This window comes from Augochlora pura, chromosome 7 (genome assembly GCF_028453695.1).
Source record: "Augochlora pura isolate Apur16 chromosome 7, APUR_v2.2.1, whole genome shotgun sequence".
Classification (NCBI taxonomy): domain Eukaryota; kingdom Metazoa; phylum Arthropoda; class Insecta; order Hymenoptera; family Halictidae; genus Augochlora; species Augochlora pura.
This window is the reverse complement of record NC_135778.1, coordinates 34506103-34521632: the sequence shown is the minus strand read 5'-3', so window position 1 is coordinate 34521632 and position 15530 is coordinate 34506103. Positions and strand designations below refer to the sequence as shown.

The 15530-nt window shown below is 42.5% G+C and overlaps 1 protein-coding gene across 1 annotated transcript in view; it reads right to left on the bottom strand.

Moving 5' to 3' along the window:
- The window catches only part of LOC144471998 (voltage-dependent T-type calcium channel subunit alpha-1H-like), an 81758-nt gene that overhangs the window by 36238 nt on the left and 29990 nt on the right, over nt 1–15530 (bottom strand). Inside the window, exons 4-5 of the mRNA XM_078184628.1 lie at nt 13949–14046; nt 11057–11228 (exon numbers count right to left, since the gene is read on the bottom strand). Coding sequence (XP_078040754.1) covers nt 11057–11228; nt 13949–14046 — 270 coding nt within the window. The remainder of the gene's footprint in view (nt 1–11056; nt 11229–13948; nt 14047–15530) is intronic.

Here is a 15530-nt window from a genome sequence, read left to right as displayed (position 1 = left end):
ACAGATGAAGACGAAGAGAGAGAGAGAGAGATAATGATATATATATAGAGGCAGAGAGAGAGAGAGAGAGGTATATAGTTAGGCATAGAGATAGAAATATATACATATGCACGTGACCGATGCATGTATATACATATATATGCACACACATGGATGCACCGTCTATCCCATATTATGTTGTCTATGCAGTTTAGATTTAGATATACAGATATATGTAGAGAGAATATATATGCACAGCACATTGTTCCTCTACTAGAGCTTACTAAATGCGTGATCGAACCGAGTACTCGTCCGAGAGTAACCTGCAACAGCGAAACAATAGCCTGTCACTGTCCCCTAGGGTCATCTTTCTACTTACGTCTAGTTTTCTATGCGTTTTAGGATACGATTGGTCGTTCACGGAGGGAGGGGTGGGGGGCACGCATTGAAATCATCCGCGGCTGTTCGACGCCGACAGGGGCTGCTCGCCGACACTCGCGTTAACCCGTTGTCCTGCCGGTGACACTCTGTCGATAATTAACAATCGGAAAATCGACACGCGGAATATTCCGCTGCGGCTCGCCGCCAGGCGGCGACCTCTGCTCGCGGAATATTCTGCTCGCGTTACACGAGCGGCCCGCGATTAAGGATGTCTCGCCGACTCCATTTTGCCGAAATAAAATATTCGTTTCGAAAAATATTCGTTTCGCGGTCCACCGTTTTTGTTATCCGAACAACGTTCGTTCAATCATTCGTCGCCAGAATTATAACGGCCACCGGGTTCGTTGCGAAAATTGAAAATAATCCCCGGCGACAGGCGTAATGGAAGTCTTCAGCGATTTTCCAGAATTTCGCCGTCACAAAAGGATCCTTTCCAATTTACAAATTGCTCCAATTTCGTTCTCGGTCTCGTGTTCGTTGGCAGTTTCTGATAGCGATGTCATAACCGCGGTATTTTTTATCGAAGATTTCGTTAATTAAATTTTGTAAATGAGAATATTAATCGGAATGTTTAACGAAAGATTCGCGTGTTTTTGAGAGATAACAGCGGTGGAGTTCAAATACTGGAAAATAGAAAGAAAAATCGAGAGGTTAGGGTTCGATAATTGCTTAATGTTTCGTCGATGAGAAATTTCCATATTTCAGTGTTTGGTAAAAATAGGGGGTGGGTTTTTTTTTCGGCATGATCGATAAAGAAGGTCCCCGCCCCGTGTAAAGTTTAATCAGCGACAGCAATGATTGACAGCGGTTTCGATCAATATACACGGTCAACGATGTAACGAGACGGAGCGTATAAATATTTTCCCGTTTCGGCGGCGAAACTGTGTGCACACGCCCGGGAAAGACTTCGCCGTTAATGCTGGTATCAGGCAAACCTGATTTTCCGGTCGACGCGAAACAATCGCGGTGATTCCAATGCAACCCCTCGTCTTAGCATCTTTATTGTCGCTGGGAAGGTGTCTCGTGATTTGTTAACACGTTCGCTGTCCGAAGGTTCGTTAAAAATCAACGAACTCCTTGGAAATTATTTAAGAACCGAAAATTATTTATTTAATATGTAAACATTAGCACGGGTGTTCCGTTAGCTTCAAAGTCGCCGCCATCTTGAATTCGGTGGAGGATTTCTTGGAACCGACAGCGAACGTGTTTTGAGGATAATTGTTTAGAGAGTTTATTTTGAAAGTAATCTCCTGGAAATTTCTGAAGCATAATTTCCAAACTTAAAAGTGCAAGAAAAAATTGGTTGAAAATCATTGTCGCCCAAGGCTGGTGTCTGACAAAGATTCTTCTCGATACGATGAAGCGATCTGTCGAGGTTGATCGTTCTTGACGTTAAAATTGAAAATTCACTAAGGAAAAAAATTTTCATTAGCAACGAAGCAATTAACCCTTAACTGCGCGCGAATGGCGTACGAGGTATACTAATAAAAAAAGAACTAATAAGAGAAATGTGTCTGTAGAATTGTTTTCCAGTTTTTGTCAGGTTATGGCGACTCATTTGTCGAAACAAAATGGACGTTCTTCCTGCTTGTAGCGATTAATTGACGAGACATTTGAGCACCAGCAAAACTTGTGATATAATTATTTTATAATAATATCTATCTTGAAAAGACAGAGTGGAAGAATATCCAAGTATTAAATGTGCAAAAGAGAGAAAAAGATGACCAAAAGATAGAAAAATCACAGTCTACTTCAAATAGATGAAACTACTTGGCAAACTATGGCAACACAGACTAATTCATAGTGCAGTATGTTTGCCCTAATTATCCTTCAACTTGTGAATAATAAAAGGACAATTATGGTCTTTGTAGTTGTCGATTGTCAACTATGTATCCTCTCTTCCCAAATTGTCAATTTTTGTTTACAAGCTGGAGAACAATTAAGAACAATTACTGCAATTACAGATAGTCAAATACTACACAGTTACAAAGTATTAAAGAATAAAATGTTATTTAATGAAAAATAGTCTACCACTTTATTATTAAGAGTTAGAGTAGTTTAGAACTACGCAAACGTAATTGAAAATAATTCGCTAATAGCTAAAACGAGCCGATATGCCATTAAACAAGTAAATAGGCTTTAAAGAAATCCACTGTTTCTATAATTATAGTAATTGAAACGGGATCGAAGACACAGGAGAGAAATTGCTACGCAATTTTCCATTGGAAACAGATGAATGAAATTCGTTTCGACGATCAACAGATTCCTCGCCTTGGCGTTAAGCTCGAAAATCAATTTCAATTAACGCGCTTCGATAAACTATCGTTAAAATTTGAAAGGGTGAATGCGATGCTCGCCCCGATAAATCGCCGCAGATTTTATAAACAATTCTAGGATGTTTATTCGACGGTTCGAACGTTCCAGACGATTTTAATAAAGATCAACCGACGGCGAAAAGTGCCGTAAATTACCAAACCGGACAAATTTGTAAATATCCGCGGTCCATAACCTAGACCATTATTCATCGGAATCTGCTCTTCGGTTATCCCGGATATTAATGGTCGGCGATAATCAAGGAAATTAATTAATTCGAGAGCACAGCGTCTAATCGGATCGCTCCGCAAATTGAAATTTTCAAATGATTCGAACAAACGGAGATGATAATCGGTCGCTCCGCGAAAGGAGCAGAGCCGCGCCGTAATTCATAGACACGTGCCAAATAACATTTAGCAGTTCGATAAACGTTCACGTTATTCATTGGTTTTGGCGACCGGTTAAATTACCCTGGCCGGCTTGCAAAACGCGACAGCCGTTTACATACCGTGTTTTGATAGCCTGATTGTTTCGCGTCATTTGTTATTTAACGCGGCCGCTAGCCGCGCGGCGAGCGCCAGTAAAAATTTCACGAAGCAATGCTTTTAACGCAACTGCAATTTATAAACCAAACCGCGGGCAGTTTATGCGGGTCCATTGAAGAGCATTATCATCGTTAATTATTCGTTAACGCGGAAACCGAGAGCCGCGTGTTCATTAGAACCTTGCATCGGTGTTTTTTTATTTCATTTTTTTTACAAACCGGTGCCATTAACAAACGAGAACGTTCCATCTGGAACGCGAATCGAACATTTTCTCAATTCTCCAACAGCTGCGAAGAAACTTTAAATTGCTCGATGTCCACGACGATAATTACAGACGGCAATTATCGAACTTCGGCGATTGAAACGAGTTCGACAAATTTAATAATAAAGTATCGGCCGATATGTGATACAATAATAAATTATTGACCGATTGTGTAGATAGCAGCGTTGCAAAAACGCTGGTCAGTTTAATAATAATAATAACAACGATAAAAGAGATGAATTTAATGCGGGCAAAAATGTTCGATTTGTTTAAAAGAATTGCCGCATTGTGCAACCGTGTTTGTAGAACGAAGCCAAAACCGAATAATACGTCGGTTTAGCAGCAGAAGCGTACAGTTTGCACTCCGTAACAGAATTACATCACGCTTTGGGACAGGTCCTCGATGTATTTGCCAAGTATTTTTATTCATTTCCCGTGCTCTCTCTCTAACATCTTCCGCGACGTTAAACGAATGAAAACAACCCGGACACGGTCCCGTCGAAACGATCGCCGCGCGCAGTTAAGGGTCTAAAAACATTGTAGCTCGTTGAGAATGATCGAGATCTATGAAAATCCTCGGGAACTACCGCGAGTAGTTTCACACGCTACTCGACCCTGGCAAAAAGTGTTTCGCGCTAGAAAATTTTATTGTTATATATATTAGAAATATTGTCTTTACACATATTGTCGCTCTACCGATCGGTAGCCTATAAATCGGATTTTTATCCCGACCGGTAGCCTGTGAATCGGTTGTCATGGCAATTAATAATATTCTATCGATTATTGAGATATTATTATATAATTTTTTAAATATTCCCGCGATGGATAAAATAAATAAAAGAGATAAAATAAATATTTGATGACGACGTTGTGAAAATATAAAAATGGTTGAATTTTCTGCGAACGGTAAAACGTTGAAAGCATTAAAAATCTCTGAAATGTTCAGATTATTAAGCCGACCGAACAGCTGGAGAACAAAACGAAGTCCGTCCCCCAGCGTTTTTCAACGAAGACCGCTCGCGTAAATGTCCGCAGTGCGCTCGCGACGAGACGCGGCTAAAAGGTCGCGAAACGCAATTTGAAACGCAGCAAGCCCCGACAAGGAGGACCGCAATTAGTTGCAAGACAACCCGATTACAGGATAATTCGTTCTCGGCGATCGAGTTAACGTCGAAATTGCGACTCGATACTTTTTGCCAGCGTCGGTGGTGTCCGTGCGACGTGGCGATACGGCGGTGGTGGTGGTGGTGGTGGAACGAAGATTGCTCCGAATAGAGGGGTAGCTGCGAATGGAAATTCGCGTTCGGAGAAAACGCGGCGGATCGGTGGTGGTCCGCAGAAAGCTGTAACGTGTGGAAAGTCGAGCGAAACAGAGAGAGAGAGAAAGAGAGGGAGAGAGAGAGGCCGCGGTGGAGAAACACACGGAAAAATAAATATTTATTCGAAGCGATACTTTAAGGCAGTTCGAGCTACTTCGCCATGCAATTCGGCATATTGCGTGTACGAACCGTTATATTGTAAACATTCTTTAAGTAGAATGACGCGCAACGTGCGCGCGAACTGCAGAAAACGAATCGTTCGCTCTTCTGCCGCCGCGCGAACGATCGAATCCTTTAATCTTCGATCGGAGATATCGCGTCGAAAATACCAGCGGAACAATCGCGGATCGTTATCGTCGTCGCTCGACGATTCTCCGCTGATTTTTCGACAACGAAATCCATCGGGTCCGAAAACCGAAATTCCAATTTAATAACTGCGATAATTCGTTTCCGCGTGGTCCGCGCACGTCGCGCGAAAACTGTGAATACAACGGGTTCGCATAGTCGCCGTAGAACCTCCATTATCGCGACAATACCGAAATCGTTTCGCGTTTGCTGAAATTTTATGTATTAAATGCGCGGCCATTGGAAATGAGATTCCACTGTATTATCGAATTTCAAACGAAATTATATTATAGCATTCGAAACGAAATTTTATCGATTATAAAATTGATTTAAATCGATTTAAAATCAAACTTCGTTGATTTATAAAACTTGAAACGAGGCTCTATTATATTATAAACTTTGAAATGGAACTGTATTATATTAGATAGCTCGAAACGAAAATCGCATACTCGAGGTGATTAACAAATTGCTCGCGACGAAGCGGCGCGCGGCGGAATAGTTGATAATTTGAATTGTTTGTCGAGCAAGGTAACAACAAATTGCCAATCGATGAGGAACACATTGCCCGATATATTTAGTTACACCGGGCTTCGTTCTTTCACGCGTTGCGCGCTACATAAATGTTTATCTTTCTTTTATAAAAGAGAACATTGATTGCGCTTCGTCAAAGATTTTTAAATGCAGGTGTTTTTAATAGCGCGGCCTATACAGCTCTCCGGTGGTATGTACCGTTATGCACGCGGAGCGTAAAAATAAAGGAGACAAAGGCGATCCCGCGGTGCTAATCACCGTGGGTTAATCATCATTTTTCAATCGCGATCGAATCTGACTCCGATTTCGTTCGAATCCAAATTGTTTGCAAATTTTTACGAATTTAGTTTAAATAATAAATATTGTCTTTATTAACCCCTTGCAGTCATTTTATCTTCGCAGTTACAATGATTAAATAATTTTCGATTGGTATAATTTCTTAGTGGAGAAATAAAATTAATATTTTAAGTTAGCGCTTAAATATTAGTGGCAAAAAGACAGAATTTTATTTCGACTTAAAAATACGATATAGCATTCATGCTTAACAGGTTATTGTTAGAAATCATAATCACGTGTCAGGCACGTCAAAGTACGACAAGGGGTTACAGCTTCCTCGAATTCCGTTTCTAAAAATTCACCTATCGAACCGGAAATCTTTATTAATTCAGCAATTCCGTTAACCACGCACTGGCACACGGTCGATAAATATGTAAAATCGGACCGGCTTCAAAAATTTCATATTTTCAGACTTTCTCAATTCCTTCGGGTTCTACGTATCGAAAACACGATTCCGAAGCATTACAGCGATGTTCGAAAAATTGGCAACGCGATTGTCCTTCGCGTAGAACGGTTCTTGCGCGCCCCGCGAAGGGAATATGAATTCTCCCATGTATTTTTCTGGGAACGATGTTTTTCGAGTCGGAGGAACGTTGGAAACCGATGATCCGATTTATGCCAACCTTGGCAGACATCTTCGGTCATACATGTCCTTTCGCTCTTCGAACCGCGGCGACCTTCGCAAAATTCAATTCTCAAAGGACTAACACTATTTACGAAAATTATTTTATCAGTTCGAACTAAAATAAATACTTTCGAAATTGTCGATTAAATTTTCTATCACGACTTGTATCGAGAAAATCGCCATAACATCGAAGAAAGTCACTATCGTCCCGGAACGAAAATTCTGCTTGTTCCTCGAAGATTATTAAATAATTCTGCAAAGTACCAGCTCGATGCGTCCATCGCCTTTGTTTAAAAATATATTTTCGTTTCGGCCCGAGAACGAAACCAACGTCTCCTTTATTTTTCATTAATTGTTTCTCCGTCGTTACGAATAATCGACTCAGAAAATAATTCCAAACGGCGCGGATTCAAAATCCGTCGAAATTGTTGCTGCCGCGTCTAATTCTCCGCGCAAAAACAACACTCTTCCCGAGAAAACCGCCGCAACGTCGCCTGCGAAGCTCGGCCACGGCGGCGGAAAAAAAATTCGGCGGAGCTTCTCGAGAATCGGTTAAACAAGACGCCGGAGAGCTTCGTCTCGATAGCTTTGTTGGTGGGCTCGAAGAAAAAGAAAAAAAAAACGAACAGAGAAAGGAGAGAATTCTGTAACCAGGTCTCCGGTTTGCGGTCGCGCGCGCGCGCGCGCTACTTCATCAAAGCTAAACAAACTCTACGGAAAACCGTTCCCCGAAAAGCGGTTACAGCGTCGGGGCTTCGGATGTCGGTAAACCGTTCGGATAATGGAGGAGCTACCATATAAGACAAATATTTGGCCTTTCGGGCACCCCCAGCGCCGCCGTTGGAAATAGAATCGGGAAATCGTGGAAGCACTTAGCTGCAAAGAAGTTTTAATTACCGGTACACGTAGGTGGCCGCTAGAAATACACAGAAGCTATTTAAACTGTTCGCCGGAAATAGACGTCGCGCTCGCGCTCAGCGCCGACGAAAGATAAAGAAAGCTTGCGAGAGAGAGAGAGAGAGAGAGGGAAAAATCAAAAAGAGAAGAAGAGGAGCGGGAAGAAAATAACAGAGACCGGCCATCGACGCTTGAACGTTCGCTATGACGGCCCGATGGTATCGAGGAGAGTATGCGAATAATACGCGAAGCCAAAAATAAAAGGAGGGAAGAAAAAGGAAATGTGCGACGACAAAGAATCTCTGCATGCGCCAAATTCTCTGGAAAAAAAAGAAGAAGCGTTCGATTCGTTTGGGAATCGTTCGGCGACAGTGGAAAGTCCTCGGGAAAATAAAGAATATTAAATCTGAAATCGCCGGAAACAGTCGAGCCAATTAGAAGCTCGAATCTCGTCAGATCTGACAACGATGTAAAAAATTGTAATTGCTTCTGATTTGTAATTATTCATTGTTTTGTAACAACTCTTTGCACTCGATGATTTCTGTTGTCATTTTTCCGGCCAATTATCATTTTCCAAGGAAAATTGCTGGAAAAGCTTCCTCCTGGAGAAATTGATTGCTTTCGTTCAATGACAGAACGACGGCTTTTTACCGGCGCAGAGGTTCGCCGCGATTAAAAAAGCGTATCGAGTCGAAATTAGAATCGAGATATCGTCGGGTTTCATTGACGTTTCCCGGCGCGGCGCGTTCTGCACGGCGGCGTTCGTACTGAACCCATAAAATCCGCGGACTATTTGTCACGGTACCAATTTGCCACCAAGCCGCACATTTCTTAGCGGCAACTGTGCGAGACACAGTCGCTTTACCGTTAACAATTTGTTCCTGGAAACGGATATTCTACCGGGTGTGCCGATAACACGGACATATTTCATTCGATAATAGCGCTTGAATGCTGTGTTCATAATTCTTGAAAAGTCTTTCGAAAATACAAATCGTACAGGCACGAGCTCTGTGTCATCTTAAGATTTAGCTTGGAGCTTCTACTTTCACTGTGTACAACCCTTTTTTTTTTAATTTTCCATAATGTAGCGAGTAAGAAACTAAAAGACTCGAAATGACGATGTAAATTCTACAGGCTATACTGATAAGCAGTTATTAAAAATCTGTAAAAACGTTGAAAAAATTTTTCTCGTGACTGTGTTTGCAATGGATTTAAAGAATAAACTCTCCTCTTTGCAATGACACCTTAAAGTTTGATCTACGATTTTTTTAGCTCTCGTAACAAGCACAAATGGTGAATAAGTTCGGCGCTTATGGCGTGTGTCACGAGATGACGGTACAGCTTTCGAAGCTTAATAAAACCGTCCAAAAAAATATTACACGAAGTTTCTTGTACTCGTTGTAAAGAGGAAGGTTCGAGCTTCAAACTCATGGTAGATTCATTTACGAGAAAAATTTTCAGACGATTCTACAGAGATTTCAATTGACAGTCGATTCGGAGTTATGGTGTATTTGATATCGACCGTGCATGTGGCGTTCAAAGTTGTATAAGGCTACAGAAAAAAATCGCACATCGATATCTGAGGTGTCATTTTCAAGAGGAAGATTCAAGCTTCGAATCCATGGTAGATTCAACCCGGAAGAAAAATTTTTCAAAGATTCTACAAGAATTGGAACTAGCAATAGATTCAGGTATACTATTTCTCTTGTTCCAAGCTGGATGAAATCTTAGCACGCGAGAAACTGATCTCTGACGGTGTTTTAATCGTGTCACAGGTACTTCCTACTTTCTGACGTAATTCTGACAGCTCTTTGACGAAGCCTAACGCCAAGATAATCCCGTGTTATGACGTGTGTGCATAAAGTCTGAAGAGCTCGGATAATCCCCTGTCTCTCTGTCGTCCTAGACCTCTGGCTCTGCTTGGAGCATTTCAGGCGAACTGAAAAATGCATGCTTGTCACTCACGATATTTCAGACGACCCGCGAATATACAATAAAATGAAAATAAAAATTTACAATAAAATAAAAATTTACGATGAAATAAAAATTTACAATAAAATAAAGATAAAAATTTACAATAAAATAAAGATAAAAATTTACAATAAAATAGAGATAAAAATTTACAATACAAATCTACGATACAACTTTACAATACAAATTTACAATAGAAAATCTACGATAGAAAATACTGTAATTAACTCGAACGATTCCTTCGTTCTGCCAACTGTTCGTGGCAAAGATTTCGGCGGATCGACACACGCTGTATCTCGTACGTGAAATCACGGCGAGTCGTCCAAGTGAATCACCGCCTGCGACTTCCACGGGGGAATTACGAAGCTGTTCAGTTTTAGCGTCGGGGAAAGTTCAGCGGTGGGATTTGTCGGGAAAATCCCGGGTAGGACGGACCGGAAGCCGGTTTTTCTTTTCCAAAAATGTCCTTCCGAAGAAAACCGTTCCGCGCCGAGAAACCTGGCAGGCAGAGAAACCCGCCGAAAAGTTCGGTCGAGTGCAAAGAGCTCGGGGGTCCGCGAAATGGGGCGTCGAACAAAGCGGCTCTATCTGTACGGTCTCGCCGCGTTCAACGGCTCGGTTGATACTTATCCAGTCGCGTGGCCACGATTGCGCCATCTTCTTGAAATAGAGTAACGGCGGCCGACATTCGGCGCCGGGGCCGCCGAATTTACCCCTAAATCGTGACATTTCCTTCCAGAAATCGTGTACAACCGATCCGAAAATACTTTTTACAGCTTCCGCGAGCCGTGGACAGTCGAACTCTCAAACAACATCGCGAGTAAAAACGAATCGCCCGACGAACGTCCAGACTTTCGCGATTTGTCGATCGTTTTCTCGAAGACGGCGCGCGATCTCGCGTGGCTCGGCAACCGAACGCGCTCGGGTTCGTTTGAATACGAATCTCTGTTCCTCGAGAAACTTTTCTCGTTCACCGAATTTCCGAATTTTCGCTCGCAATGCTACCTCGCTAATCGAGTAAAAGAATCGTAAAATCTCGACTGCAATTATTAAAAGACGGAAAATCTCTTTGCAACGAGCTGCGGCAATCTTTATTTCGCATGAAGAACCACGATCCGGTTATTACATTTTCTCCGGGGCGTCACGATTTAGGGGAGCGAGCCCAATAATAAAATTAGCTCCGGAAAAAAACGCTTCCGACCCCCATAGTCGGAGATCATCGTCGTACGCGTTGGTTAGAGGCAAGCAGAGAAAACAAGAAGAGAGATAAAGAGAGATAAAGACGTAGGTAAAGAGATAAAGAGAGTGTGTGCGTGTAAAAGAGAGAGATAGAGAGATAGAGAGAAGGAAACGCGGAATGGATGCAAGTAAAGCGTAATAATAAACGGAGAAAATGGCGGCTGGGCCGAGCCGCAGGAAAACAGTGTATAATACGGAAGAGTATATAGTAGTATGTAGAGTAGAAAAGCATGCGGCGTGTTTGCAGACTTACTCCGGGTATTTCACGTTGGGTAGAGCCTTCAGGAAGCAACGCTGCCGCAGGATACCCTCCCACAGTTGAACACCGACAATACCGAATATGAAGAAGACGAAGAAACACAGTAACAGAACGTTGCCAAGCATGGGTAGAGTGTCCAGCAGCAGCATCACCAGTATCCTCATACCTGAAATCAGATACGATCGCACTGAGATTCGAATACGTCCTCGAATTAAAACATATTGTTCGCGCGACCGTCCATAACCTCTTAGACACGGCTGGATTTCACGCAGGTACAGTTTCTCATAACTAAATTACCATTTTTCTTAATACAAATTTTTTTCGCACAGCTATGTACAGCATTAAGTACGTATATTCTTTTCTCAGTGTATTATACATACACATTTTTACTTTATTCGTTTACTTTAATAATTAATAAAACAATTGAGTAAAGCACGAAACATTCACGAAAGTCACTACAGTGGCGCCTCGTGCCTAAGAGGTGAAATATTTCCAATAGAAATGTCTAATAGATTTTTAAATAAAGTGAATACTTTAAAATGTCTTTAATAAACATTCCTAATGAATTCTCAACAAAGGTAAAGATCTTAAAGATCTTAATAATCTGAATAGTAATTTCTTGTGGTAATAAATTTTTAATAGAACTTTAAATTCATAACCTGCATAAGCATATATTAAATATCGTCTTCTTTCCTTGGATAATCTGAATAAATTAAGAACAACGCATCGCTTCCTTAACCGCGTTCCGACTCGCATCACTTCCACGCATTTTGTTCGCTATAAATGTTTAAAATTCACAGCCTAAAGATCAGTCTCTATTACCGGCATCAGCCTATCCGTGGCTCGCGGAACTTCCTGCGCGTCGCCTTTACCCGAGCAAAGGTAAATTCATCTTCCGGTTATGTGTGGCCAGGTGACATTATCCTTCCCCCTAGCGACGTAAATAGCGAAACCCTTTATTTATCTGGTTCCTAGCAGGGAACAACGGCATTGCGGCAGACTGAAGATACTTTTCGGATGAGAGGCTATCCCGTCATGCGACGGTGACGGATTTTTCGGCGAGCGAACGGAAACTTTTCGTTGTACTCTGCTGTTTGTTGCCGCGACGCGCTAACGGACCGTCCGTTTTCGCGGGTCTTAACCCGCGGTGCCGACTTGCTTTGCAAAATGGTTGCGCAACAGACCGAGGAAATAGACTTATTGAACCGTGCTGCGAGTATCCTGCGTCGAATCGACGACGACGGTAAATCGTTTCTAATAACATCGTTTCAAATCTAAATTAATGAACGAACGTGTCATCGGTTTTATTTCAAATAATAGATAATAAATTCCAAACTACCAATTATAAATTAATATTTAATTTGTAAATGATAATTATATTCAAAAAATCGTATAAACAATTCCAAGAATAATTTTCTTATCGTCTTCTGATTGCAGACAAAGCGCCATCTTTGATTCGGATTTTAGGGAAAGACCGAAAGCAGCTCCGGACACAATTTTCTCCGCCGACTATCTCCCGTTAATTATGTGCATTCGTTGCATCAATTCATTCACTCGACATGTTAATTTATTTATGAAATACTCCAAACTATATGCTCTCGTTACGCCGTCGTTCGCGTACACGTCGCCGTTCTCGCGCGACTTCTTGGTCCCGGATAGCAACTAAAAAAAAAATGGCCAGTTATCAACGAAACGGTAACAAGTGTGAGAATTGATTTCCAATCCGTGGGCTTCGCGCACCGGCGAAACTTTCGCGCTAAAAGGTTAGATTGAACAACGGTTGCTAACAAGGAAACTTCGGCGACCTGAACGATCCGACTTTTTTTTCCAGGCTCGTTTGCAGGGGACCTGGATGGAAATATCCGGGAATTTTTTGTTTACCAATTTTTTGGGGGCTGCGTGTCGGAAATTATTACGAAAGGTTATTACTTGTTAGGTTATGTTTGTTTTACTCCTCTGTACTTGTTTATTGGTGATGCTCGACACAGTGAACGTTTGTTAAGGAATTTTGAACAGCGAAAAATCACCGGGAATATTTTAAAGATATTAAAATACTAATATTTTTCTAAAAATAAACATTGCGAAAGCAAAATTTAAAAAGCATTTCGACGGTCTCGTTATTATGGGAAGTGAACTGCACGGCCATAAGCGCATCTATAAGCGACGCCCGGCTAAAAATAGTCCGGCACGAAGGCTGTTGATTCGCGATTTAGAAAGGAAAGTTGAAGCTATCCAAAAACTTCTTCCGAGAACCGTGGCTCGACAGTTGACGAACCACGGCTGAAAATAGCCTAGGCTTATAAGCGCCACGTACATTCCTTCGATTGTTCGCTTCCATGATTTAGAGGCCTCTACACACTGTTCCGCGTTATACGACGCGTCGTCAAATTCGCGAGCGTAATGTCGACACTTGAGAAAACGCGTCCGCGGCGTGCGCGTGTCGCGGCAGTTTTCAACTCGATTTTCAACTCGATTTTCAACTCGATTTTCAACGGAACCGAACGAAACGGTTGTCCCGCGATTTCGAGAAGAAAAGTCGATCAATCCTCGGGGGACCAGGCTACGGCGTGGCTGTAGGCTGTAGCCTGATTTCACGGTAACGAACGAGACGGAGCGTCGTCGGCGGTAATGATATCGCCTGGAAAGTCGCACGCGAACGGATTATCTAACCGTGTCGCGCGCACGGAAAGAAATTGTGTACGGCTCGTTCCAGAACAGATCGAAATCACCCGGTCGTTACTCGGTCGGCGTAAAAGCGCCGATAAAATTCGCGTACGGAACGCGCTGCACGCGTATCGCTAAATCGATGCCCGGCCAGAGACATTCTTCGCGCGAGTTAGGGAAGCGTTGACGATTTTCCGCACGGCCGTGCTACGTCATACTCACTCGGAATCCTGTTGATGGCGCGCAGGGGTCTCAGAACTCTTATTGTTCGTATCGCCGATAAATTCATGTTCTCCACGTTCAAGCAGTACTCCAGGGCGCTGCAACAAAACAACAACGCGTTACGTTCTCTGTCCACTGTAAGTTATCTCTCGCCGGCACTCTTGGCTCTCTTATTGGTAGCATCGCCGCTGGAAACATCGTTTTCGCATGTTCAGACTCTCTTCCAAATTACCGTAACTGGAATCGCTACAACCGCTAGCTTCCACTTCAGGAAATATGTTCTTCAAAGATTTTTGAAGAAGTCTACGGAAGTATGAAATTAATAAGTAGATTTATTTCGTATACGAGATCATTCTTTATACGATACAGCACGTGGGAAAGCGAACACACGTCTTTCCTCGAAAAGGATTAATTTCGTCTTCTGTAGAAACCTTGAAAAATTTTTCTCGCGGATGAATCTACCGCGGTTTCGAAGCTTGAACCTTCCCCTTTGCAACGAGCACAAGAAACTTGATGTACGATTTTTTTCGGGGCATTTTATCGAGCCTCGAATGAAAGCTGTACCGTCGTCTCCGCGATACACGTCATATACGTCGGACTTAGTCATTGTTTATGCCTCGTGCGACGGCTAAAAAAAATCGTAGATCAAGATTTAAGGTGTCGTTGCAAAGGGGAGAGTTTGTTCTTTAAATCCATCGCGAACACGTCTGCGAAGAAAAATTCGCCAACGTTTCTACAGGTTTTTCAAGCGTTGCTTATAGATTCGGTATGCGCTGTCTCGATTTCCGTGTTCCCGCTGATCGCGTTGCAATGAATATGCGAAATTCGTCAACTATGTTACAGCTAGACCGCGTCACGGTGTCGCCGTGTTACACAAGGCTCGGCTGTATTTGGAGTTTTGCGCGCGGAATTGAATCGGAGTCTATTTAACGACGCTGCTACCAACTCGATTTAACGGTCCCACGGAAGTTCCATTGCATAAGTGGCTCCTACGTTACCGGTAATGCAGTTAAATCCGGCACAAAGTGAACGACAAATTCAATTTTTCGAACCCGTTCAATCGGACGCGCTTCCCCCCAAACGAAAATCCGTTCCGATGTTTTAACTGCGCGAAACCACGCGCGCGGACATCCGTGCCAAAAAAACACCGCCTAAACAGCGTTGCCGATTTTCCGCGAAGAGAAGCGTCCGCGTAAAAAACCGAGGGACCGATGTGCCCGAGAAAAAAATAAATATCGAAAGTATATTTATCGTGACTCTACACGAGTGCATTCTGTACGCTCGTAAAACAGTGTTCCCGATAACACGGCTCTAGATAAACATCCGTGGTCTAGTTATACCGCCGGTTTCATTAACTGCTCGGCTCGCAATAACGAGTCAGAGCCATAGGGATTATTTCAATCTAAATTTAATAGACAGCGGTGTTATTCGATTCGCGGCAAGCATAATATTATCTCATTGTTATTAATAGTTAATCCTCGGCGTGTTATTCGCCTCTATTATAGCGATCCGCGAATTTTATGCTGTTTCAAGCGCCCGGAGCAGGCTCTCGTTTCGCGTTGCCTCCTCGGCGATAACAACC